Source organism: Varroa destructor, unplaced genomic scaffold, assembly GCF_002443255.2.
Source record: "Varroa destructor unplaced genomic scaffold, Vdes_3.0 BEIS01000004.1, whole genome shotgun sequence".
In the NCBI taxonomy this organism is placed as follows: Eukaryota; Metazoa; Arthropoda; class Arachnida; order Mesostigmata; family Varroidae; genus Varroa; species Varroa destructor.
The window spans coordinates 21,738,538-21,764,240 of NW_019211457.1; the positions used below are offsets into that span (position 1 = coordinate 21,738,538).

Genomic DNA, 25,703 nt, shown 5'->3' on the forward strand with positions numbered 1-25,703 from the left:
TGCGATATGCTAAATGTCTTTAAATATCTTTTTCTTATTACATCAATATATACATGAATAAATACAAAATATATATGTTTATTATTACAACAAGCAATTACGACAATTGCTAACAACTATTGGTGTTTGTTAGGCTGTATTCACTTCCGCTTTGCCGAAGGCGCTATTTACAGTAAATCTTTCTATCGTGTCAACATATGTTGGGTGATTTAGGAAATGGATGATATGGAATTGGAAGAGGAAGACGATGATAATGTAACCGTGGATGGCGTAGATACTGGTGAGCACAGAGATCGTGAAAGGAGGCACCGCAGGCCTCATCATTCCGCCGTCGCTGGTGAGGACGAAGCGGTTGATGACGTGGAACCTGACGAAGAAGATTCCCATATGATGGCCGATGACTCCACGGATAGAGGAGCTAACCATCCAACAGGCGGAGGAATGAGTGCTAGATTCAGTCGTCTAGAAGATGAGGTAACATATAATCCTATTGTCCACGCAGTTTTTTAAGATTAAAAAAATTAAAAAAAACTTATCTATACCACTTAAGCTGTAAATGGTATAGATAAGTTGAAGTTGGAAGTTGTTTTTCACAAGCATTCAGCTTACTGTACAACCATTTTTCAAATAAAGTGGTTAGTTCCAAACTCCCTTAGGAAGATGGGAAGTGACGTTATAGCATTTTATACGCGTTTTATACATATGTTAATTCTCCCTTTTTGAATAAAAAACGCGTTTCATTGCTTGTGTACTTATATAGGGCAGATTTATCATTATGATAGAAAAGTACACTTTTCATACTTCACATTATATAATGAGATGTGCCCATGTGTGAGGTGTGAGCATGTGCTGACTGGTTTCACGACTGTTTTTTTTAGCTAGGATTTTAAATAGCTTACCTAAATAGCTTTTTTACTGTGGTTCCTACATGTGTAACCTAAACGTGTTAGGTAGCCTTAAACAAATATGCAACCGCAACAGGCGCCACTATTGCCGTGAATGCCATCGCAAACTTGCAATCGTAGTGAAGATCATCACGCATCGACTAACGAATTAGCTAGTTAAAAGTTATGAAAAAACTGTTAGACGTATGGACGCAACGATTCACCCTGATGTGTGTATTTCTTTATAATTGTTATACAGGACGATGTTGTAGTCCCAGTGGAAGAGGCAGACGATGATGACGATGATGACGACGATAGCGACTCCGAAACGAACGATGGTCCAGACGGACCGCCGTTGTCCGAGCGAGTAGCAATCACCCAGGTGGTACCCTCTAGCCAACAGCAGGAAAACATGTCAGGCACTTCTGTGCAGGTTATTGGCCCAGCTGTGTCAGATGTGCAAGGTGCTCAAAATGGGACCGGTAGCGGTCAAGAGAATCGGTCGAGCGCCACAGTCGGTCAAGCAGCGGAGCAGGATGAAGATGATGAAGAGGTAATGGATTTTAAGAGAACTTATAAGCGTCAAGTGTGAAGCAAATGGCATTAGAAAACCATTGAATGAAACTTTTTGGAATAAGTACTTAACAGCTCTGCACTAGCAGTAGCGTTATAGATATTCAGTCCAGATCCCGAGTGCTCAGAAACTTACCTCAATTGCTAAATCTACGAATATTCATAAATCGTGCATTCAATATTCATCCAAAATATATTTAGATACAACCGTCTTCGGTCATACCAGACGAAATGTTGGTTTTACTTTAATGACTACAGTTATACTAAGTCGTCGCTGTCAAAGCAAACTTTTGGCTTTGAGTAATTTGCTTGAATTAGTGTTTTCATCAGATACTTTTGTTGCTATCTGGAATGATTTAGGACGATGACTTTGATGAGGAAGAAGATGAAGATGATGAAGATGAAGATGAACTGGACGGCGAGAATCCGTTATTCGGGCCGGCAGAAGCGGGACTTGGCTCAACACTTTTACGGATGGAGCAACGAGCACATGCTCACACCTCACACATGGGCACATCTGGACAGCAGCGTGGATCGTCAAATTCTGCGAATCCATTTACAGAGAGTCTTTTTCTGCAGGTAAGAATTGTGCCATTTTGGATTCCCAAATCAGTTCTATTACCATCTGTTCGAATATATCTTAGTTTGGGAGAACTTAACAAAAATACGTTACTTAGCAGTCTTTTAACGGAATTCATTATACGATAATTTATTCTCATCCTAATTTCTTAATGGAGTCAGTTGCAAAAACATAGTATTGTTTACAACATTTTCGACTGACATATATCTAATATCTATATAATAATAATATCTAAGCTGAAGTGAAGAACTTTTGAAAAGTTAGTATCAGACATAGTACGCTCCACTTATGATTCTTTTCAAGATGCAACAAATACAACAGACTATACCGCATTCCACAATATACTGATTGCATTTTAACCTGGCACGTTTATTTTCCCCTCCAATTGTAATCTCCGCCCTAAAAGCTATTTTGTAACTTATTACGTTTATTTTGCCACATACAGCCTCATCGCAATATATTCTTACAAATAATTGACTTTGATGGACAAGTACTCGAGTTTTACAAATTGGTGTTAGCTATTCTAGAAAGCGACTCAAAAGCTGCGTTATTTTACTAAGTTGCACTTTTTGGCCAAATCTTACTAATGATGCTCTTCGAACTAATTGCATTATATTCACCACTGCTTAGTTTACACAGCCAAGAAGATATAGTCAATGCAGGTTAAATCATTTGGCCGGGTTGGATAGCTACGTATAACCATTATTTGAGCATCGTTTTTTTTCTGCGTTTTACCAGCGATTATATATTCTTAATTCTCTCGTTTTATATCCCCAAATAGCTTGAGTCTTCTACGGCTTTGGCTTTAACCAGTTGCAAACAAATTTGGCAGCACTTTTACAAAGGGCTTTTTCGAAGGGTAAATACTTTGAACTAAGCGAAAAAGTTTATTTTGTTGTTTGTTCATTGCACACAGAATTAGTATACGATACTCGATAGTTCGTATCCGAAGTTAGTATACGATACGTATACTAACTTCTGCATTATCCGAATTAACCCACTTTTCATCTCACCTGACAGGCCACTTGATTTATAATGGCAACTCATTACTGTAGATTCTGTACTGTTCTAGTTCTCTAAAAGAGAACTACAGCAGTACAGTGAGGTAAAGCTTTCTGCTCAAGGTCACAAAACATTACTAGGTATACTGATCAATTTATAGAATAAAATAGCAGTCACAGCTAAATGAGACTGTATTTGATGTGCCGGTCAGAGCTAGGAATGTTCATGATTCCTGGGAGTGATTTTCGAACGATACACACGTGATTTGTTTTAAAGCTGTATTTAAAGATTTTCATGTGCCGCTATGAATATTCTTAGTGGACATGGGTGCTGAATACAACTGCCATTACTTTCGGTCGCGGCTGTTGCACGTTAAAATAGCGGAATAACTGCAAGTGGCAGCGACTCGATAGCAATTCGATCTCGATATATGCAAGAGAGTACAAGAGCGTACTTCGTATCTATACCATTCTATTTTCTGCATAATTTTTTATAAACGATGCGAGTGATCAATATTTTAAGCGCTATTTAGGTACTATGATTAGTTTTATTTTTTATAAACGATGCGAGTGATCAATATTTTAAGCGCTACTTAGGTACTATGATTAGTTTTATAAAAACTAATCATAGTACCTAAGTAGCGTAATTTATAATGCTTTGTAGTTTATTGTTACCAGTTGACAGCTTACTATATTGGTTTTTGAGTAGCTTAATAAGGTCGAAAAGGTTACTCACATTAGATGTGCTTGATATAGGAAAGTTTGTTAAATGTGTTTCTTTGTCTCTAGGTTGATCTGGAAGACATGTTTCCGTCGCACATTTTCACTGGGGAAGGCAGTAATGACAGTGGTGTAGGCCGGTATCTCCCTTCGATCTTAGACTGCGACCCCGCTGACGGACTGGCACCGGCTGTGCCACCGGCCCCTGGAGCTGTGGCAGCCTCACATCCGTTGTTAAGTAGAACAGCAGGAAGAGGTGGTAGTAATGTTGGCTCGAGTTCACAGGGCGGTTCCGGCACTGACCGAGGCGGTGGCAGCCGAAGCAGTCGAGGACGAACACTTGCAGTACAGAGCAGTAACCGACTGGTCGGAGGCACCGGCAATGGCAGTGGACGCGCTACCACTGTCGGAGCTGCCTGGCACTTCCTCAGCGGTCGTGCAAATCCACCAGCAATTTTGCAAAGGATCTTCGGTAATCCTTCAAGTGGCCATGACCACACACATCTGCCCGTTCACATCTCTGGAGGCGGAGGTCACTTCGGAGGTAGCGGAGGACATGGAGAGGGTAACCCCGTAGCTGCTACAGGCCGTGTACTTTTCGCCAATCCAATATTAGAAGCACCTGACGATTGGTTTGTTGATATGTATGACGATCCTGGCCTAGGACTGAGTCTGAATGGGTTAGGCGGTGGTGTTGGGGGTTCAAGAGGCGCAACTCATACGAATGGCGTTCCGTCAGCTCACGCACGCTGGATTGAAGAGAGCCGTGTACTTGACGGTGATTCACTGCATGATGCTGTAGCTTTAGTTAAGCCCGAAATCGTTCCGCACCTTGAGAAGCTTCGTGATCAAGAGCTAGCTCAAAGAAAGGAAAAACGCGCCCGAGCAAGAGCAGCTCAGGAAAAGAACAAGCAAGTAGAACAGCAGCAAAACACAAGTGGTAAATTCAAGTCAACTACAGTCGACGACCAAACATCGAATGAAATTGACTCAGTTTCCGGTCAACGACATGAATCTGCCAGCGGATTTAGCAATAACCCGTCAGAAACCATGGACATGACAGTTGTGATTGAGCCGACAACCTCATGTGTGCACGAGGATTTCGCCCAAAGCATCGTGGAAGGTCTGCTTAGACCTTCTTTAACTGGGCAAGGTTCAAGTCCTAACGCAACGGGGGAACCATTAGTTACAACCCAACAAAATGATCAGGGAACACGCCATGCAGCTCTAACAAGCAGAAGCGGGACGACTGAACGCCTTTCAACAGTTTCTCCTGTAACGATGAGCGGTGCTTTTGAGCAAGCAACAACGAACACGCATGCCTCAGCATCAGGTACATAGATACGAAGTGAAATTATTCTAGCCATAACAGTATTGCGCTATGTGTAGGCCATAGTATAGCTTGTAAATCTGAATGCGGTAACTAATAGTATTGTACTAACATTATACAATATTTGACAGTTGTAAAAATACAAAGCTTCTTTCAAAGAGCAGTAGTCCGAGTTTCAATATGCAATTTTGATATATTATATATTATATATATACCACTTGTAAAATAGGGGCTACATCTGCCTCCACGGGGGCCCAGGCTGACGAAGAACACTGGCTAGCTGATGAACAAACGTCACAATCAGGTGCTAGTTTGGGTGAGGGTCCTGATGGACCTGACCCTGAGGTAGCAACCGATGACAGTGCGCCCACAGAAGACCAACACACAAGTGAGCGTAATGACGAACGTGGCAACGAGGCAGGTGCCAATGACCATGACGGGGATGTACAGCCAATGGACACCACGACAGGATCATCTCCGCAAAGAATCAACCAAGTTAGCAGCGATAACAGAATTGAGACAACAGAGGATAATCACGAAAATCTGATGAATCAGCCCACTGTATTAGCACCGGATGAATCTCACCATCAAATACAAGCCAATAATCTATTGAGGTATGTCCTATTTATATTTTGTATTTGTGATTTTTCTACTTATTTGATGGTCTAATACATGGTTTAAACAAGCGTTAAAAATACTTATATTATATAAGTATTTTTAGCGCTTTGTCCATGCCACTTTGGAGCATGCGACATTAGATCAATGTTAACTTGGCGTTTTTATTAGCACAATGTTCTCTAGTCTGCCGAGCCTGGTCTGACCAAATGCTTTTTGATAAATAGTGTAAAAAAAAAAATAGTGTGGTAGAAGGGTTGTATTTAGCTTTTGAATTGGTTTATTGTGAAAATGGTTAAAGTAAACATTTTTTTAAAAACACCGAAAGAATTTAATTATTACTATGGTACATATATGTATATATATATATATATATATAATATTGATAATTTTGTAATCCCCTAGTCTCGCACACCGAACCATTTATATTAGCATTATTGCAATGCATAAATTATTTAATAGGAATAATAATAATAATATTAAAACGTAAATAATAAAAAAAAATTCGCTTAACAGTTGTGATGAATCGGGAGGTAATCTTATGGACACGGGTACGCCATCTGGTACTGCACCTGTAATATCGCATGACGTGCATATGATCTCTCCTGAAGGATCCCATCTCGATACTTCTGCCTACAGCAGCGTCCAAAACGCGTCTAACAACTGTATTAGTGAGGGAGGTGGAGCAGATCTCACGGATCAAATGCAGGTTCATCTGCAGGCTGAAACCAGTAGTCCACAAGGAGAGCAGAACCGGGGCGAAAATGTCAGGGATGATGTTGCAACAGGAGTAGGTGCTAGCTGTTCTCTCGAAGATGCATCCCAGTCAAGTGGGGCGGCCACGCTATCCGGAACAGGGAACGAGTACTCCGCTATACTAGGAGATATGGAGGTACCAGAAGGGGTAGATCCGTCATTCCTCGCTGCTCTTCCTGAGCACATGCGTCAAGAAGTTATTCAAGACCATTTACGCATGCAGAGACTCAGCCAACAACAAAGTCAGCAGTCTCAGCCTCCGGGGAGCTCACAAAATGTTGCTGGAAACACAGAAGCGAGCACTGGTATTGGGGCGTCAGGCTCTTCAGGGTTGTTTAGTGAAGTAAATCCCGAGTTTTTAGCAGCTCTGCCGCCATCCATTCAAGAAGAGGTGCTGGCACAGCAGCGCGCGGAACAGCAGCGGTTAGCTGCGGCTTCGTCTGCGCCAGACGCTCCAGCTGATCCGACGGCCTTCTTCTTAACACTGCCTGCAGGCTTACGTCAGACAGTACTCCAGGACCTGGACGACTCACTGCTTCCTGTTTTACCACCTGACCTAGCACAAGAAGCACGTACACTACGGGCACAAGCACTCCAGCAGCGTGAATTGCTTCAAGATCGGTTCTTTAGCCATACGTCTGGAGGGACCAGCACAACGTTGTCTCGCATTTTACGGACAGCGGTGAATCGAATAGGCGGAAGCGGTGCGGGAGCTCGCTATACTATTCACACACTTCCATCTCGAGCCACAGGCGGTCGTGGCGGTCAAAGTTCGTGGGGATGGCAGAGCTCTCTTGGAGGAAGCCTAGGAAGCAGCAGTTTGATGGGCCGACAACGTAACCTAGCACGTCAACTTGTGGACTGGGAGGCTTTAGCCTGCCTTCTTGTGTTATTGTTTGTGGACGAACCGCGGTTGCACACAGCTCGCTTGCATAAGGTGCTTCGTAATTTGGCAGCACATGAACCGACACGACGTTGGCTCGTTCAAGCACTTCTATCTATGCTCGACCGAGCGGGCGCAAACATCTCAACTTCAGGTTCAGCTACGCCTTTCTCATTTGAGCAGCACAACAAGAGTGGAACCGCGCCATGTCGCTGGCTTTCTGTAAGTTTAGATGCAGCCTTGGGCTGTCGCACAGCGGTTTTCCATCTAGCTGATGGCCAAGTGCTTATTCATCCGCAAGCAGCACATCTCGTGTGTCGGCATGCGCTTGATGCCCTCATCTCACTCGGAAAGTCGTTTCCACAACATTTTATGCCACATTCAAGTCACCAGACGGCTTGTCAGGGCATCGACAGCAGTGTGACCAGTAGTGGCCAACCTGAGGACTTCTGGACTCTTATCGTAAGACTAGAACAGCAAAGTCAGCAAAGTCAACTTGCGAATAGCAAAGGAAAGGTAAGTTAATATGGTTGTATTTACGGTGTATGTAATAATAAAAATTTCCTCCCCCTAATGTAATAGTTTGTCCGACACCTTAGTATCGTTAAAATTCAAAAACTAAAAAAACAGGACTTCTTGCTTGGTCCTGTGGATTTACTGACTGGACCAATAGATAGTTATTATAATACGAAGTGGTAATAACATGTTTCCACTATTTTTATAGGGGAAGAGCGTTTTGACATCTGCCATCAAGAATCAAGGCGGATGCAGTAGCAAAGAAAGCGTCATCAATATTGGTACTGGAAAGAAAAATGACCAGCCCTCTGGAAGTGCAAATGGACTATTAAACGATTCAAGCGAACTGGGTGATTCTACAGAGCTTGCAGATGGAACTAATATCACTAGCAGAGACAACTTGAGCGCTACTGCAAATTCCACACATTTGCATTCAGCAGCAACAACTGCTGGCACCTCAGGCAAGGTAAGACTTCAATTTTTGTAAGCCAGAACTCAGTGTAGAAACATAGGTTACTTTTTGCAATTATGTCACCAATAATTGGCGATTCTTTGAACCTAACATTGACATGTATTCTCAAAATGTTTTTTGCCTCCAAATAGTGAAATCATTCACGTGTTTCAGTTTTGTTCCGTTTCAAACATCGTCTTCCCTATTTATCACTTCGAAAGTTTTGACTAGTATCCCTATCTAGTTCGCTAAGAAAAAGATTATTAACTCAGTGGGATCTTATAAATAACTACCGTTTCCCATTATTTTACTAGGTCGTAATCGAACAGATGAGCGGAGCGCACCTTGCTGCATGTCCTTTATTCCAATTAACACTGCACTTGGGTCATCCAGTGGTGCGTCACTCGCAGCTGCTTACAGACCGACTGCTGCGACTGCTTGCTCTTGTTGTAGTGGCCATCGAGGATCGGCCCACCCATATATTTTCTTCTGCGACAGCAGAGGCGGCGACCGCATCGACGACTTCGGTACCTGCCTTAGCTGCCGAGGAGACAACGGCTTCGCAGCCTTCACGCTCTTCAGATTCTTTAGTAGTAGGTGTTGCAACAGAACCAGCATCGGCCGAGAACACAGCAACAGTCGAGACAGGGGAAGGGTCTTCACCCGACAATGCTGAAGCAGCGATCGTATCTGGAACTAATGAAATTTCAGAAACTACTGGTTCAACAGGAGAAGTCCCGTCTTTGATGTCAAGAAAAGAAGGTTTTGGTGACAGCAAAAATAGTCGCAATCGGAGTGAAGAAAAAGACCAAAGTAAAATACCTTGTGATTATGCGGGCAGGGATGAGTGTACATCAGATGCCGCCAACAGAAAAAATGATGATGAAGAGGTTGAGCGACTAAATAAAGAACGTCAGGAGAGGGAGGCAGAAACAGAACGTGTGTTATGTAATCATCTACGCTTAGCAGTGGATGCACTTACAAGCAAGTCGTGCTCTGAGGCCGGACTCGAAGACGCCACGACCCTACTGCTTCGTCTGTCAAAGGGATCTTCTTCGGCACGGAAAGTTGTCCTTCGATTACTACTTGAAGGAGCCCGCCAACTCGGACACACACTCTGTGAGCACATTCGGCGCCTTGAAGATGAATTAAAAACTATGCGTGGTGCAACGAACCCTGCAGACGTTCCTGCTGATCAACGACCAGGGCCTAATGGATCTCGTGGAATGATTCAGGACCGATTTACGTCTTCAGCTGTGGTTATAACGGCAGGTGGCCAAGGCCGGGTAAGCGGTCAAAGCGGTACGAGAAGTCTTCAGACAGGAGCAGCCAGCCGGGAGTTACAATTAGCCTCAATGGCTACATTGACAGCAAAAACATCAAGCCAGGCGTTTCTGCTTCGAGTTCTTAAAGTAATTATTCAATTGCGTAACTGTGCTCAAAACGTCCATAATGCCCAGCAAGTGCAGCGACAAAATAACGGCGGTGCGGGAACCAGCGCAGCTGGAAGCGAGCCCGTTAGAGCAGTGGAACCGCTACCAGCGCTGAGTGCGGAGCTGGCATTAGATGCGCTTTGGGCCAAACTATCAGATTGCCTCTCCGAACTCGCGGACGCGCCCGATCAACACGCTGTACTTGTGCTTCAACCTGCTGTTGAGGCGTTCTTCCTCGTACATGCTGCCTCTTTCAGAGATGTCGGTCAAGTTGGAAATTCTGGCTTGCAAGATAGGTCTGTTGAAGGTGAGGGCGCTCCCCACCGCTCTGTATCAGGATCACTGGGAACTAACAGCTCTTCAGAACCAATGGCAACAGAAGCTGCAGAACACCTTTTGCAAGATATGGCGCCCGTGTCACCGGCACCCCAGGCAGAAAGTGAATGCGGATTTGAGGTTGGTGGTACAGGTAGTGCAGATGAAGACGGAAGCTCTGACATGCGGAAGTTTTTAGCATTCGCGGAAACACACCGTATGGTGCTAAATCAGATTCTCCGCCAATCTACGGTGCATTTGCCTGACGGTCCATTTGCTGTACTTGTTGACCATACTCGAATTCTAGACTTTGATGTGAAGCGTAAGTATTTCCGCAGTGAGCTCGACAAAGCGGACAACGCAGGTGGTAGTGGACGACGAGAGGATGTTGCCATTCACGTTAAGCGAGAGCACGTCTTTGAAGATTCTTATCGTGAGTTACATCGTCGACCGCCTGATGATTGGCGTAATCGACTGTACATAGTATTTGAGGGTGAAGAGGGCCAGGACGCTGGAGGTCTCCTTCGGGAATGGTACACCATTGTTTCGAGAGAAATCTTTAACCCTATGTACGCACTGTTCACGACATCTCCTGGTGATCGCGTTACATACATGATTAACCCGAGTTCGCACTGTAACTCAAATCACCTGAGCTACTTCAAATTTGTGGGCCGCGTGATAGCCAAGGCTATCTATGACAACAAGCTGCTAGAATGTTATTTTACAAGGTCATTCTATAAACACATTCTTGGCAAGCCGGTGAAGTATACAGATATGGAATCAGAGGACTACGAGTTCTACAAAGGACTTGTGTACTTGCTTGAGCACAACGTTGAAGAACTTGGAACTGAGCTCACATTTTCACTTGAGGTAAGTACGTTCCCATGTGTACAATAGTAGTTGTGAGTACCCAATCCGACGCTGCTAATATATATATTTATTAATAGTATTGCTAGGCGGGTCCCGCAAACTACCATTCTGCAAACACATTGTATAATTGTTAAGATAAATATCTTTATATGCTGTAGGTTCAAGAGTTCGGTGCCAATTCCATTAAAGACCTGAAGCCAAATGGGCGTCACATTCTGGTCACAGAAGATACTAAGCAGGAGTACGTCCGCCTTGTCTGTCAGGAAAAGATGACTGGTGCCATAAGGTAAGCACAAAAACTCAAATGCAGTGTTTATATCTATCCTAATGCTTATGATGAACCATAACGACCTTTTTAGGATTCGAGCCACTGTACTCTATGCACTATAAAAGCGCACAAAACTCTCTGTGCTAAGCCAGTGTGTGGCATCGAGATTTGAATATCTGTATTTAGGTTGACTGGCTATTCATATGAAGCCATGACCTAACATGATGAAAGCCAAAAAATAAATTTTGTACATTTTTAAACATTATGTTGTCTGGTGTTTTGTTCTATATATTACAGGCCCCAACTACAGGCGTTCCTGGAAGGTTTTTACGAGATTATTCCTAAATCCTTGATCTCGATTTTTAACGAGCAGGAACTTGAACTACTCATCTCAGGTTTGCCAAGCATCGATATCGATGATCTCCGCTTAAATACGGAGTATCACAAATATCAGCCGGGTTCTTTACAAATTCAGTGGTTCTGGCGAGCACTTCGTAGCTTTGAACAAGCGGACCGCGCAAAGTTTTTGCAGTTTGTCACCGGTACATCAAAGGTACCACTCCAAGGTTTTGCCTCTTTAGAGGGCATGAATGGCGTTCAGAAATTCCAGATTCATCGAGACGACCGATCGACTAGTCGGCTACCTTCCGCGCATACCTGGTATGTAGATGCTCCATCACAAGTTTGGAATATTTCGGGCCATAGAATATCCTACCAGCTGAATGACACTATAACTGATACTTTGGATGCCTGAGGCGGGTGCTCTGTGTTCGTCCCGCATCAGCCTTATTATTGCTCGTGGTTTTGCAGGTCATTTATTAGAGTTTCATACTGTCTACCCGATAATGATGTGTAAAGCTTTATTGTTTGCTTTGAGATAATTCATAAACGAAGATATAATTAGTATTAGTCAGTATTGAAACAAGCAACTAATTTCTCCTTCGATATGTAAACAATTTTCTGTTTACATAATATTAAGCATTATTATTGTTATATATTTTTTGATAAATATTAATTGAATACGTCGTTTTTTTCTGTTAATCGTTGGTAAATTGCAGCTTCAACCAGCTAGACCTTCCTGCATACGAGACATATGACAAGCTGAAAGCAATGCTTCTCAAAGCCATTCGTGAGTGCTCGGAGGGTTTCGGCTTTGCCTAAGACGACCCTTCGCTCTGAAAACCGCTTTGTCATCGACGACCAACCAACAACTGGATATATACTCTTAAACTACGGGTGAAGTAACAGGATCCGTTACATCATTTCGCTAATTGCCGTTGCTACCGCGATGCCTACACGGAAGGAACCCGACTGGTTTTTTTTAGAAGAATTATACGGCAATATTTCGCGTTGATTAACTGCAGCGTTATGAAAACTGCTGTTATAGTGATGGTTTCTTGACTGACCACATTTCTAGTTCTATAAAAATCAGGGACTTCAATGATGGGGGAAGTGGTATGGTAACTATTTTAAGTTTACAGAATGCATTATTCAAGGGCGATCGTTAGAATTAATCTGTAAAGTTGATTGAATGGCGCCGAAGTCAAACTCCACTTGGCTTCTCTTTCGGGCTCTATATCGATAAGGTATGTCTATCAGTCGATAGAAGTACACACACTGACATCAGAAGGTAATGAAATATTGGCTATGGCTGTAGTAGTAAAAATGTGTGGGGGCTATATAATATGACCACAGGTCGTGCCGACAGCAGACGCGATATGTACGAATATTATGACGTAAGATAGAAGATGAGAAACAGTGCTAAGATCAAGGACACCTGTAGTGTGGCGCTGTGGTATAGAGATGTCCAGATTGGAGCTCAGAATATTATCAAGACAATGGAGTACTATAAAACGGATTTCTGAATTTATTGTCGAGAAAAAGAAGGGCGAACCAATGAGTGAGTGTACATTTGTGTAATATTATTAATAATAATATTAAGTACGATTGCTATTGATACTATGATTATTCCATCTGCGCGCGGTTAATAGGTTAATAGGTGATAATTATCCTTTAACTGATCTATAATACAATAAGGCCCTAAGAATTATGATCTATAATACAATAAGGCCCTAAGAATTATGATCTGTAATACAATAAGGCCCTAAGAATTATGAAGATGATGAATGATATCACGATGTCCGGTTGCTTAATATACGAAATATGGTTTGGACTTGATGATCGCTAATGAATGGGCCCGTATTCCCTCACCACCGATAAATTGTCAGTAATTGGTAGTAAGGGTAAGATATGTTCCCTGACTACCACTAAGTACTGATATTCAATTATGTGGCATCGCTGAATGCCCTAATCGGTTGGTACAAGCAACATATAACGGCTTTGTATGAAAGAAAAAGGAGACAAGCGGAAACATACCATCGATGATTTAATGGGGGTTAGTTCCCATCAATATGTAGAGCTAATGGCACCTTACTGATTTGTAGTAGATTGTTGGCCATCGTGGATGACTGGAAGAGACTAGCATAGAAATGGCTCGTTGCTGAATGGCCAGCAAACAGGACTAATTATTAATACACACATAGTGTTTCTGCATGAATGTATGAACCTTTCAGTAAGGAGTCCGATAACGGCAGAGGATGCGAACACGAAACGAAAAACTAAGTGGTTCAGCCACTATTTCGAAAAAAGCTGCCTGTTCGAACGGTAACATTTGAACACAGTGATGAATAAACATGCTTATTATAACATGCATAAATTTGAAATATAAATATTAGCTATTTTTTATCTTCTTTGAATCAGAAATATTATGTAAATCTACAGAGCTATTGCAAGCGAATACTTGTAGCAGTTTACCGCTTGGAATTTGGGAGGGGTGCTAAATTTTCGCTGAGGTCGAAGATTGTTTCCTATCCAGATGGATTCTGGGCTAAAATCTAACTACAATGGAGCGATTTGCAGCAAAATCAGTACACCATTTCTCAGGCATCAAAACAACATATTGTCCCGATTTCTCTTGAAAGGTAGGTTAGCTTCCCAGGATTTTTTTTTATTACGGTATAACATACTGTCAGAATTCTCTTGAATGAGTATGGGCATGATTGTTGGTTGAGTATGGGGAAGTTATTGTGAATAAGAAAGAGAGATAAAAATTAGTGAGGAACCGTTCAGGAAAATGCTGGTCAAAATTCAACTTCAATTTTCCTGAACGGTTCCCCTTCTTCGATCTTCATATCTTTCTGACGCATGTTAATTTGATCATCCCAATGTTCAAGTAAGGGAATTTTGACAGCATGTTGTAGCGGGAAGCTGGAAAGCTAATCTACCTTTCAAGAGAATTCAGACGAGGGTCACCCCGATTAGATTGGCCTGTGAAAAGTACTTAGTCCAGTAGTAATAAATGAGAAAAATAGAATTCTTTATTTTCGTCGGTTTTAAATATTTCTTTCCTCTTCCTTCTAAAAATGCTTGTGATGAACGGTGGCAGATATTTGTGTTCTTGTGAACTCTGTTTTTTTCAGGTTCAAACTCTGTTTACGATCAGTGCCTTCGGTAGTTTTACTCAGAATCTATGTTAATAGAGTTCCAAATAATGCATTTTCAGATAGGTATTTGCTTTATCCTAAGTTAATTACTGGAATTATTTTTACCGCATCTCAATTTATTTCACAATGCAACAGGTTATATAAGGGAGGCAACGGCTATGTGTGTTACCAATAATTTTGTATGAAAGAGTCAGTCATTCAATAAACCTAAGGGGAAGGGAAAATGCGCTGCTTCTTAAAAACGGCTGTAATTATGGCTCGAAAAAAAATGATGTTATAATAATTTATTGCGAAATTAAAAACATCAAAGATTGACTCGTTAACCGTAGGTCTGCCGCGCAGTGTCTAGCTGAGTTTTGAATCGACATATCTACGAGTCCAGTTTTATTATAGAATACGGGAAAAATAGTAACAATGTGCGCGCTGATTTCCAAAAATATGCTTTTGGAAAACTATACTAAAGCTTAACTACAGGTGGTAGTGGTGGTAGTGCTGTTTATCTGTTAATCCTGTAAATCTGTTTAAATCCGAAGGCGAACACACTTCGATTTATGCTGAGGTTTAGCCATCTTATGAAATGCCTAATGGCGGTATCGGACGTAAAACTGAAATATTCAGATTTGGTAGTTCGTTAAGCAAAATTACATAAGCATAATTCACCTTGGGTAATTAACTATACAGTTATCCAAGGTGAATTGTGTTCTGATGCAGTTCATATATCATGAATATTGTTCTGTCCGAATGGTGCGATATACCTATAAAGTCGTCGACAACTAGTAACCACATATAACACGTTGTTAACCTGAACGAATGGTACAGAGAGTGCGAAATAACTTTGTGAATTGCTTTTGAAGATGTGGCTTTGCAACAGACGAAATTGCAGTAAAAAATGAGTTTTTATTTCGCACAGTTTTATTTAATTATTTTTTATTACGATCACAAAAAATTGTCAAAAAAACCTGCCAGTCTTTTACAGTCCTACTTTTGAAATTTGATTTAAGGAAGAAATCCAGTAACGCGTTTTAAGGCTTTCATAGTATTAAATTTTAAAAATATTTTCTTGCTAGGGAGAGATTCATTCCTGCGCTATTATCTTGTGTTCTATTATAGACAAGGTGGCACATCTAGATCCGGATTTTTATATGAGTCGTTTCTACGATTATGTCTAAATAAAACCAGAAATTTCAACTTTTTTTCCGTGTATGGAAAGCGTCAGTTTCGCCGCAACAACAAATCTTCAATTCAAGGCCTAAGCTCTCACAAGCTTTTAAAAAGTAATAATATTTAAATAGAAAAGGCGTGTCAAGCGTTATTGCTAGGTGTAAGCTCGCTGAAATAACGCTTAAATATGTTACATACAAAAACTTTAAGCCGGACCAGTTTTAAGCTCATTGCGGGCCGAATGTCCCAAATATGAAAAGAGAAAATGGTGAATAATTTTCGAAATGTGCAAAAAGTGGAAAAATTGCATGAAATTTTACCTTTCATTTAGATGACACAATCGACAATTATTATTCTGGCTTTCCAAGCGGTTGTTAGTTCTAAATAAAAGACCATACATTACAAATAAAAGATGGCTTTTCCAGGAGTTTCGATTAATTTTGAAGCCTTTAAATCAGAAGACTGTTGTAGTTACTTTCATTTGCCTTTTGAAAATGAAAGTCTGGTTCCCAAAAGCTGTATGAGAACTAACAATAACGTAGACTGTCGATCTTGGGAAAATGGATCATTATTTTGGTGTGAATTCTTTCTACACGAACACATTAGATAATAACTGTTCAAACTCAGAAAAAAAAACGCACTGTTTTTCGCGATGAAGAGCCTGATGTTTTGTTCAACAAAAAAACAGGGTATCCTTTGGCACGAGCATTAGCAAGCGGAGGTAAGCGTACTACAATAGTCAACCTGCTAAACTTCCTCCGATTCCGGATGGCCCAACTACAGTAGCAATGAAAATTAGCATAGTTAAACAGATAAACATAGAATATTTACTTGAAGTAAATAATGCACTGTTTAAACCACTCTTACACACGCACCTTTCACACTGATTGCTGGCACTCACGATACTAGTAATCGCTCAGTTGTTTGCAAATGCTGCTGCGGCATTGTCTCCAAACATGAAAAAAGGAAATGAAAAAATTTCTGCTGCCGCGCTTTAAGCGATCAAACTGTGCATACCCTTTTCGCAACACACCTTTTTTTTACTTATTTAGTTGTAAAATGTCAATGATGTAACAAAAGTGGCTTCGAATAATGACCAGTTACTTCCTAAAACTATAGTTATCGTTTCTACTACAATATAGCTTTATCAGAGTTTTCATACGGCAGCCGCTAGACACACCTGTCCGAGCAATATAATTTTAACTTTTTCAATCTTTTACATCTAATAATTTCTTCAAAAAAAAATACCCGAAATGTATTTTAACTAATTAACACAAAGGCACATCGATACTTTTACAACACTTCGTTGTTACCCTTCGAACGGCATTTTCGATCCGAAAAGTGGTAGCTGGATGTGTAAACGTGTATTGCACTTCCATTTACCTCATTAAGAGCCTTCTATTGGAGTTAAGGAATATTTTCCTGGCATAGACTGGGTAGATAGTAATCCCATCATTACACAATCAAAAAATATTTAATTTTTAATATTTATGTGGAATTTACTAGGCCCAAATATCTATTTCAGGTAAGAATAACATGTATGACATTTTACTCATTTGGTGGAGATAGACCGATTATTGCAAAGAAATTAAATTTTTATTTATGTAAAAGAAATTAAACAATTTCTTTTACATAAAGACTTATCTTACATAAAGAATATCGATATTTTGGTACTTGTTTCTATGTTCTGAAAAGTCTGTAGAAATGCTTCCTAAATGTTCAATGAAAATGTTCATCAGTTGGTAAAACGTTCCGTTTGACACTTATCTCAAGAAAGCGTAAGAAAGCATGCAAAAGTAGACCGAAACACATTCTCGCCCCCATTGTCACGTTGCCAAGACAAGCCCTTCAATGTTTTTTTAATTATCGTCAGGCCAAAAATAAAGTATAGACACATATATTGCATTTCCACTAAGTCTCGAACTCTAATGATTGACGTCAAGAACTTTGTTATAGGGCATCATGTGACGTTTTTGGCCTTTAGGGGAGTTTTTGACCTGAAAACTGATTATTATATATGTACGCCGAGGTAATATATATATGTACACATATATATATTAACTCGGCGAGAGCTTTCTATTGGTATTATGGTCGAGAGTGAATTGTATAAGGATCAGACGCATACCAGAAGCACTACAAAAAGAACACTATCGAAAAATTGCCACAAGCGTGGAGAAGCACAACAAGGGGTGCTATGTGAGCGATGAAGTGGATACCACAAATCATAGAGTACTAATGGAGAACCTTCAGCAAAGTAAACTACCATATGAACAAGATGTTCCCAACTGTATCATCATAGAACAGGAAAACTAGAGCCCTTTCCGTTGCAATGTCGGTTCTTGCAACCTGGTAATTTTACTCATCATTATAGGAACTCAGCAGAACAAAGATGTCTGCACCTTCACTTAATAGTTGCGTTCTATAACTTGAAACGTACAAGACATAAATACAGAGCTGTTTTAAAACACTTCGATTCGAACTTTGAAGCCCAGAAGAGTTATACATAATACAGTAGGCAGAGTCTAAACAATATTTTCTACATTCTCTCATTTGCACTTACAACGTAGTTGATCCTCACGAATAATATCCTTACCAGAGATTTAACGAAAATGTTTGGCCCGATAAATTATTAAAAAATTCGTATTGGTCACTCTATAAATATAGAAATGAGAAGTCGAAAATGATGCATTGTTGGTATGCCGCATATCCTATTGAAAGAGAACTGGTAATGATAATCTAAAGTAAAGTATAGCCGCATTAAGCGGTGCGACAAGAATGGCATGGCAGTAAGTTTAGATTATTTAAGTTAATGTTTACTTAAGATTTCCAATTCAATGCATACAAGTGTGCTTGCGAACTAGAAAGCTTGCATACACGCACAGCAGCACAAGCCAGGAGCCTTGTCTCGCCTTCAACCGTACATCAGCCTAAATAAACAAATAATAGTCATCGATTGATATTTCACCGGATTTTATAAAGTATTCGGTTGAGATGTCGGAAATGGAAAAATCAAATCATGGATTGAGCGCAGTAATGCGAGTGGGGCCGACAAATTAGCAGCGTTGATCAGCTGTGTTGACTGTCTCAAGGCACAATTCGAACGCTTGACATAAGATCTACGTGATTGCTCTTGATTTGTTAGACTCAATTACAACAAGCTTAAAATGGCACGTCTTTTGAATGTATCAGTAGTGTATTCAACTAGTGACATCAGGCTCTTCTGTCAGCTGTTCCGCCAAGTTTGAAGTTCGGTGTTAAGACTTGGTTGGGTGTCTCTACCTTTTGAGGAGGTTAAAAATTAATACATTGTGCAGACCAAACTTCACTGCTAAAGTATTTCCACAAAGTTTGTGGGTCTTTAGCAATCAGGGTCTATCCTTTGGTGGAGCTCCCTGCCTCGCAAGAAACGTTAAATATTTTCCAAGGTATCCTCCCCATTTTTCTAACGTGTAGCTATGTAGCAGCGTCTTGCGTGTGCTTTCCTAGCTGCTCATTACGATTTAAACCCTCAAATTAATTTCTCCTTGCAGAAAGATAATCCAATCATTTTTGCCACTTCTGTCGATTTTTTCAATTTTGAGGTATACATATCTAGGGTCTAATGAAGAACAGAGCTGAATGGATTTCTCTTGGCACGTAAAAAAGATTTCACGCGGGTCAACTATACGAAGACTCACGGACCATACTACTTGTTATTGTATGATAAAATGCTACATCGTTTTGCCATTTTTGCGAAGATTCGAAAGCTCATTAACAACATCATCTCATCTTCGGTTCGACTAATATGCAGTTGGCCAAACGGATAACCAAAGAACAATAGATCTTCACTTATTTTGCCAGTTACTTTATCACGTCAGCCAATGCCAGTCCAATGCATGATGTATTTTTAAAATACTTGAAGGTACATGGTCTCCGGTAATTACAAGTTCAGGATGCAAATATCGTCTTTCTTTGATGGAGTCCTCTACATGTCGCGTGTCACGAATTTTGACTTGCCCTACACTGTAAGGCGTCGGTGTTTGATCCAATCTGTCAAGTAGTATCATACACGTTCCGTAATAAGCAGTTATTAAAATACTTCATGTGCACTGCAATCGAATGACCCTATTGACGTTATGGGACTGGAATTGCTTCGTACTTGTGCTCAGGACCTCACGGCATTAAGCTATCTGCACATCCAGCGATAGAACAGCATAACCATCAAAATGTGTATTACCCTCATATCTTCAGCGATGATTCTAAGGCTGTATGTGCTGCAGTGGTCTACCTACAATTGGCTTACGCAGGCGGTACTAGTGTGTGCCGTTTATAAGCAAGTTGCTGCTTGCATGTCAGAATAAAGTAATTTTGGTTCGTTGAACCTGGCGGCCGTCCTAGTATCTGTGCGGCAGCAATCGAATCTTCTCGAGAAACTGTTGATCATTTTAGATTACATTTTCCATTACACGGATTCGCGGATTACCTACTACTTGTACTCTCGAAGTCTAGCTGATGCGGCGGAGGCCCTTTGTTTGCAGCAAAGCGTTTCACCAAACTTCGCCTCTCATTCTTGTAGATGAGTTTTAAAACTGTTACATGCAGACATGTGCTTTGCTGGTACGTATAACATAGCTGGTCTGTCGACGCGCGGGATTTCGGTTTATGAACTCTCCAAGAACGCTAAATGGTGGTTCGAACCTGACTGATTGATCTTCTGCAGACTCCACTGAACACAATATGCAATTGTTGTTCTCATCATACTCGGTCCTTTCAGTGGTTGGGAAAGCGTTGTCCGTATATGCGCCAATGTACTGAGTTTCAGCATTTGCTGCAATTACAAGCTACATCTGGCCTATGCTGAACTACTAGGCCAAGGGCAAAATATTTGATGATCAGAAGCAAATAAATGAACAGTAACTAGGGCATGAGCGATCGACCGGCATATCGAAGCAAACTGCATTTGCTTTGTTTATCGACGACCACAGGTTGCTAGGACGTGAAATACGGTTGAAAAGGAGCCCACATTTTAATTACGACTAGAAATCTTATCTAGCGGGTTTTTTTGTGCAAAATCTTTACAGCATGAATGCTCTCCTTGGTAAGGATGTAAGTCTTCCGTCAGCTCCGTTTCACTTGAACTCGTCAAATCGTTAAAACCTTGCTTCAATTGTGTCACCTGTCTCAATCCTCATAGACCTATTGCTGGCTAAGTCTCGGTACCACTGCCGTCAAAGTGTGTGTTGTTAATCGCTACGGTTGGGTAGCCCTGTGGTCCCCTCCAAAAACGCTTGCGAGCGAGGCTAGTGAAAACGTATATCGTCTTGTTCATTTGTCCAAGCACAGAGCCCATAATTTCGAAATTCGTACCATATATATATATTATCATGCACCCTAGCTTGGTATCGCGCCGATGCACTGGATCGCTCCCTTGTTGGGTGTATCTGGTTTTTGATAACGGTTGTAACTCAGTTTTCGGTGACATATTGTCTTACTTGGTGTGTATTTCTGGGTCACTGGACGTGCTGACAGAACGAAGAATTAAGTGGCCTTTAAACTATTCATGACGCTCTGACAGAGGGGTTGTTCGAACACATTGTACGCTAAAAGTTGCATTCACGAAATTCCTAGGAACCACGCAGCGTTATTCGTGAGCTTGCCACCATGATAAGTAATCATTTATTGACGTACTTTTTTTTGTAGTGAAAAGGGGGAATGCCTTATACCCATCAGAAAGAAAGAGTAAATATTAAGCCCTGTCCGCTAAATTGGTCTGTCAACTAGCCTTCTGCCTTTTCACTAGTCCACTTCCTCCATGGCGGACTAACCAAGCCAGCACTATGTACTGGAGTGCGTTTCGGAACCAACGGAGCAGTAGTAGATGTCATCCGATCCACCCAGCTCCCATCTGCGGTGCTGTAGAGTATTGGTTACTTCAAAGCTTTGACAAACTTGGTATCGAAAACACATTTTGCGACAGTGCCAACAACAAAAGTCGTACAAGTCGGAGATGTTTGTTTACTGAAAGACGCCTTAGGAAAAAAATCAGTGCTGTTTTTATTATTAGCTTGAATGGTTCATCAATTGTTGTAACTTCTACTAGAGCTTTCGTCGCTCTGCTTAAAATATGTTCGCCGAACGGCACACCATTAAATGGGAAAGTCAGTAATGAATGAGTTGGTATGTTGCAGATTTCTGATACCATGACGTTAAGTGGTTGATGCTGCAAGATAACCATTACATCGGAATCTCATAGCCTCTGTCTTTCAAACGTTCCCCTCAGTTCTAGGCTCTCTACGCAAAGAGTAGTCATGATTTGGCAAAGGTAAAAACGGCTTTTGCTAAATATTACAAGACAGTTTGCATAAAATGGTATTTTAGCCTGAGCATGTTGGTTCTTGCAAACGCTGAGCAGGTATTAAGCAGTACAGAAAACAGCATGGTGTAAAGATTGTCGTTTTCAGCACCTCCAGCGGTTTGACTTAATCGCCTAAAGTATGTAATATAATCTACTGTATTTGGTTCTTTCATAGTATTTTTTGTGTTTTTAGTACTACTAGTTATTTATTTTACGTGAACAATTTTATATGAATTTTTGTTTATTTATCTATTATATAAATTTTATATGGATCACTTACTCTTGAACATAACATTATGGATATACCCAATTTGGAGTCGAGCCGGAGTGAATTTTGTTAAACTTACGGGAAGTTCTTCCCACGAACTTATAAAACAGCATGGCATACAAGCAGCAATAGTAATACCTTAATTTATTATTTTCTTGATTATTGTTGCTAACGTAGCATAACAGTAAGCTTGTTAGTTTTGGTTATCATGCCAAGGTACTCAAAAAGATGCGCATTTTGGACCACATCGTCTTTTTCTCTTAGAATATATTTATCAAAAATTTCAAAATAAAGCAAGCAGAACACTTGCTCGCCAAAGTTTAAAAAGGTTTTCTGTCATTTGTGCTGTATTAAATGCTGCTCAAAAGTCTGCGAATACGACGTAAAGGGATTGTCCCTCACATCCTACAGTAAGTTGTGTAAGTAACCCAGAAGTATAATGCAAGCGAGAATTGTCGAGCGATGGACGTCAAAACCGAAAGGTGCAAAAAATAAGACCTTATAGAGACACTTTCATTGAAGAAGCAAACCCTGAGGCAATTCATCAAGAACTTTGAAAGGACTGGTTCATTTGCAGAAAAAGTGAATCTACAAAGACCACAAACCAGCGAAACAAGTCGCAACATCGCTGCATATTCTCCTATAATTTGGTTCCGCTCAATTTCTTCTAATGCAAATTTGTAAAAGATCGAGTTTACAGAACAACATCGAAACAGTATAAGGACTGAAACACTATACAATCATGAAATGACTAATGAAACTAATCTGAGCTGTGCAAGGCGTGCTTCAAAACTATGCTAACGAATCGAATTTATGACCATTGACTGCTTTATGAACAGAGAAATAAATAAATAGAACGAATAGCGCATTGTTGACATGTTGCACTCCTTCTTGATGGTGCACATAACTAACTGTTAATGGTAACCCCAAAAGTAAATAAAAAAAAAAGCATTCTTAACGCTGTAACAAAAAGAATCTGCCGGTATGTTTCTTTGAACAAGTATTTAATGAACGAAAAGCAACTTCATGCATAGTCTTCTATATCTCTGCTTTCATTTTGCCCAAATACTTCACATTTTCCTCCCGCTATAGTTTGCGGAATATCCTCTTTTTTTTTAAATGTAGGCTTATCTTTAACTTTATCAGATACTCATGGAAAACAGTCAATAAACAAAAACAGCCATGTCCTACCTAATAAATTGAGTTTTTACTCTACATTACCGCAAAGAGGCTAACAAGTAATAGCGAGTCGTACTTTATATTTTAATTTAAATCCTTTATATGCCCTTTTGATTTTCTTAAAAATAAGAGGATGAGTTTTTCCAAACATGAGTTTTCTTTATTACAGAGATTTTTGGTCGCACCAAACCATCTCACCGAGACTTTTAAGATTGTGTACACAACAGAAATAACAAAACATACTTTTTAATATAATCGGGTATCTTGGCAATCTTCAAAAAGCAGTCAGCTCCCTAAATTATCTGCGTGATGATATCATAACACATACTCAAAATTACATGCGTCAACAAACATGCGTCTGATATGAACGAAAAAATTAGATTAAAAAATGCATGTTGAAAGGTTAAAAAGCTATGCATTGTGTGAAATAATTTAGTTCTGAAGATGTCTGTCACAATGGTTAACTCCTCACGGAGCCTATTTGTGTATGTTCTCATACGCAGATGTGGTAAAACCCTTGACATTCTGGGCGTAGCCCATTGTTGCCAATAGATGACCTGTTAAGGAACAACAGAAGAACGTGTTCACCCACAATCACGCAGTGATCCCTCTTTGTGTATCCAAAAAACCTAGAAATTACAGTCACCATTAGATGGCGATGGGTACTTGCTCTAGGGTACTGTATATTCAAGCATGTGTGCAAAATAAATTAATAGCCCAGGATACCCTTATAGCTCTTTTATATTGGGTTTTAGAAACAGTATCTTTTTTTTGCTAGATGGCTTTAAAGCCACGTATCTAAGATATTATAAGCCACATCGATTTGACGTTAATGTCATTTCAAAGCTGAAATTTAATGGTACTAGATGCAGTAGCATTGTTGACTTTACTTAGATTTAAGATAGAGCACCTTCAAGATGAAGGACATTTCTCCAAGAATTGTTTTTATTAACAATCTTATTAGAATAATGACTCAAATAACATTTGTGCTCATAATTACGCTTGCGAAATGCAGTTTCACGATAAGTTGGAATTAAGAACTGAAAGACTGTGTCAATTTTTGTGTAGTTTCGGCCTAGTTAGACTTCAGACTTTCGGCCACAAAACATTATATTGAAAACGACGTATGCTCCAGAAACAAAAATCTATTCCGTATACTCAGACTCAGCTGAAATTCGTAGCTTTCACGGAACTAATGGCAACAGTTGTTCGGTGAATCCAGCGCTGACGAATTTCGATACTTACAGTTATCCATATTTTTACTACTAAGGAACTGCTCAAGAACACTCATAATTTTGTCACTGGTCGGCACCGTATTCGAAATTCGGCATATCTTGTATCAAAGGATTGAATTCTATTCGCTAAGCATAATATTTATATCTGTAAAGTTCAATGGTTAGCACCTTGGACCCCCATAGTTGAAAAAGAATTGTGTAAGATCTTTATATAGCAGATTTTTTAAATTTCAAAGTCCATAAAAGTTGCACAAGACAGACAGTTGAAGCGAATATTAGATCTTCTAAAACCTACTGTTTTCATGTGAAGTACAGTGGGCTAAAAAAATTTTATAATGTACTCCAGCAGGACTTCCCTTGTTATTCAACTTTCTCGATCAGATCACACATAATTATATAGCAAGAATATATATTATAGAAGGAATTAGGGTTTAAATCAATTTTAAAACATCTTAAACACTGCTGTCCTACAAGGTACTAACTTCTTTTTAGTTTTTATTATATTCTCAAATAATTTATGATAATATGATTAGTTTAATGTAACCTGAAATAAATTCAAAACCAGAAATTCAATAAAAGTTTAAAGTTAGACGCATGGAATTGCTTGAGCATTGCATGAAAGAGTTAATTTTCAACACAAAAACAACGAGTGTATTTCAAAATTTGAATTAAAAATTCTTATAGCACAGTGATAAAAGCTTTTGAAATAGATGCTGAGAATTGGTTTTTATATGAAACATGATATCTAAACAAAAATATTTATTATTATACGAAGAGATTTTCGAAATTGTGCCAACAAGCAGGACCAGACGATGCAAACATTAATGA

At 40.1% G+C, this 25,703-nt stretch overlaps 1 protein-coding gene across 1 annotated transcript in view; it reads left to right on the plus strand.

The window, feature by feature from the left end:
* Positions 1-13,924, plus strand: part of LOC111249779 (E3 ubiquitin-protein ligase HUWE1-like) — a 54,582-nt gene extending 40,658 nt beyond the window's left edge. The window contains exons 17-27 of the mRNA XM_022804083.2: positions 214-474; positions 1,144-1,437; positions 1,818-2,036; positions 3,828-5,091; positions 5,318-5,702; positions 6,220-7,858; positions 8,067-8,324; positions 8,624-10,927; positions 11,086-11,213; positions 11,493-11,855; positions 12,254-13,924. Coding sequence (XP_022659818.2) covers positions 214-474; positions 1,144-1,437; positions 1,818-2,036; positions 3,828-5,091; positions 5,318-5,702; positions 6,220-7,858; positions 8,067-8,324; positions 8,624-10,927; positions 11,086-11,213; positions 11,493-11,855; positions 12,254-12,356 — 7,218 coding nt within the window. The 3' untranslated portion in view covers positions 12,357-13,924. The remainder of the gene's footprint in view (positions 1-213; positions 475-1,143; positions 1,438-1,817; positions 2,037-3,827; positions 5,092-5,317; positions 5,703-6,219; positions 7,859-8,066; positions 8,325-8,623; positions 10,928-11,085; positions 11,214-11,492; positions 11,856-12,253) is intronic.
* Positions 13,925-25,703: the final 11,779 nt, after the last annotated feature.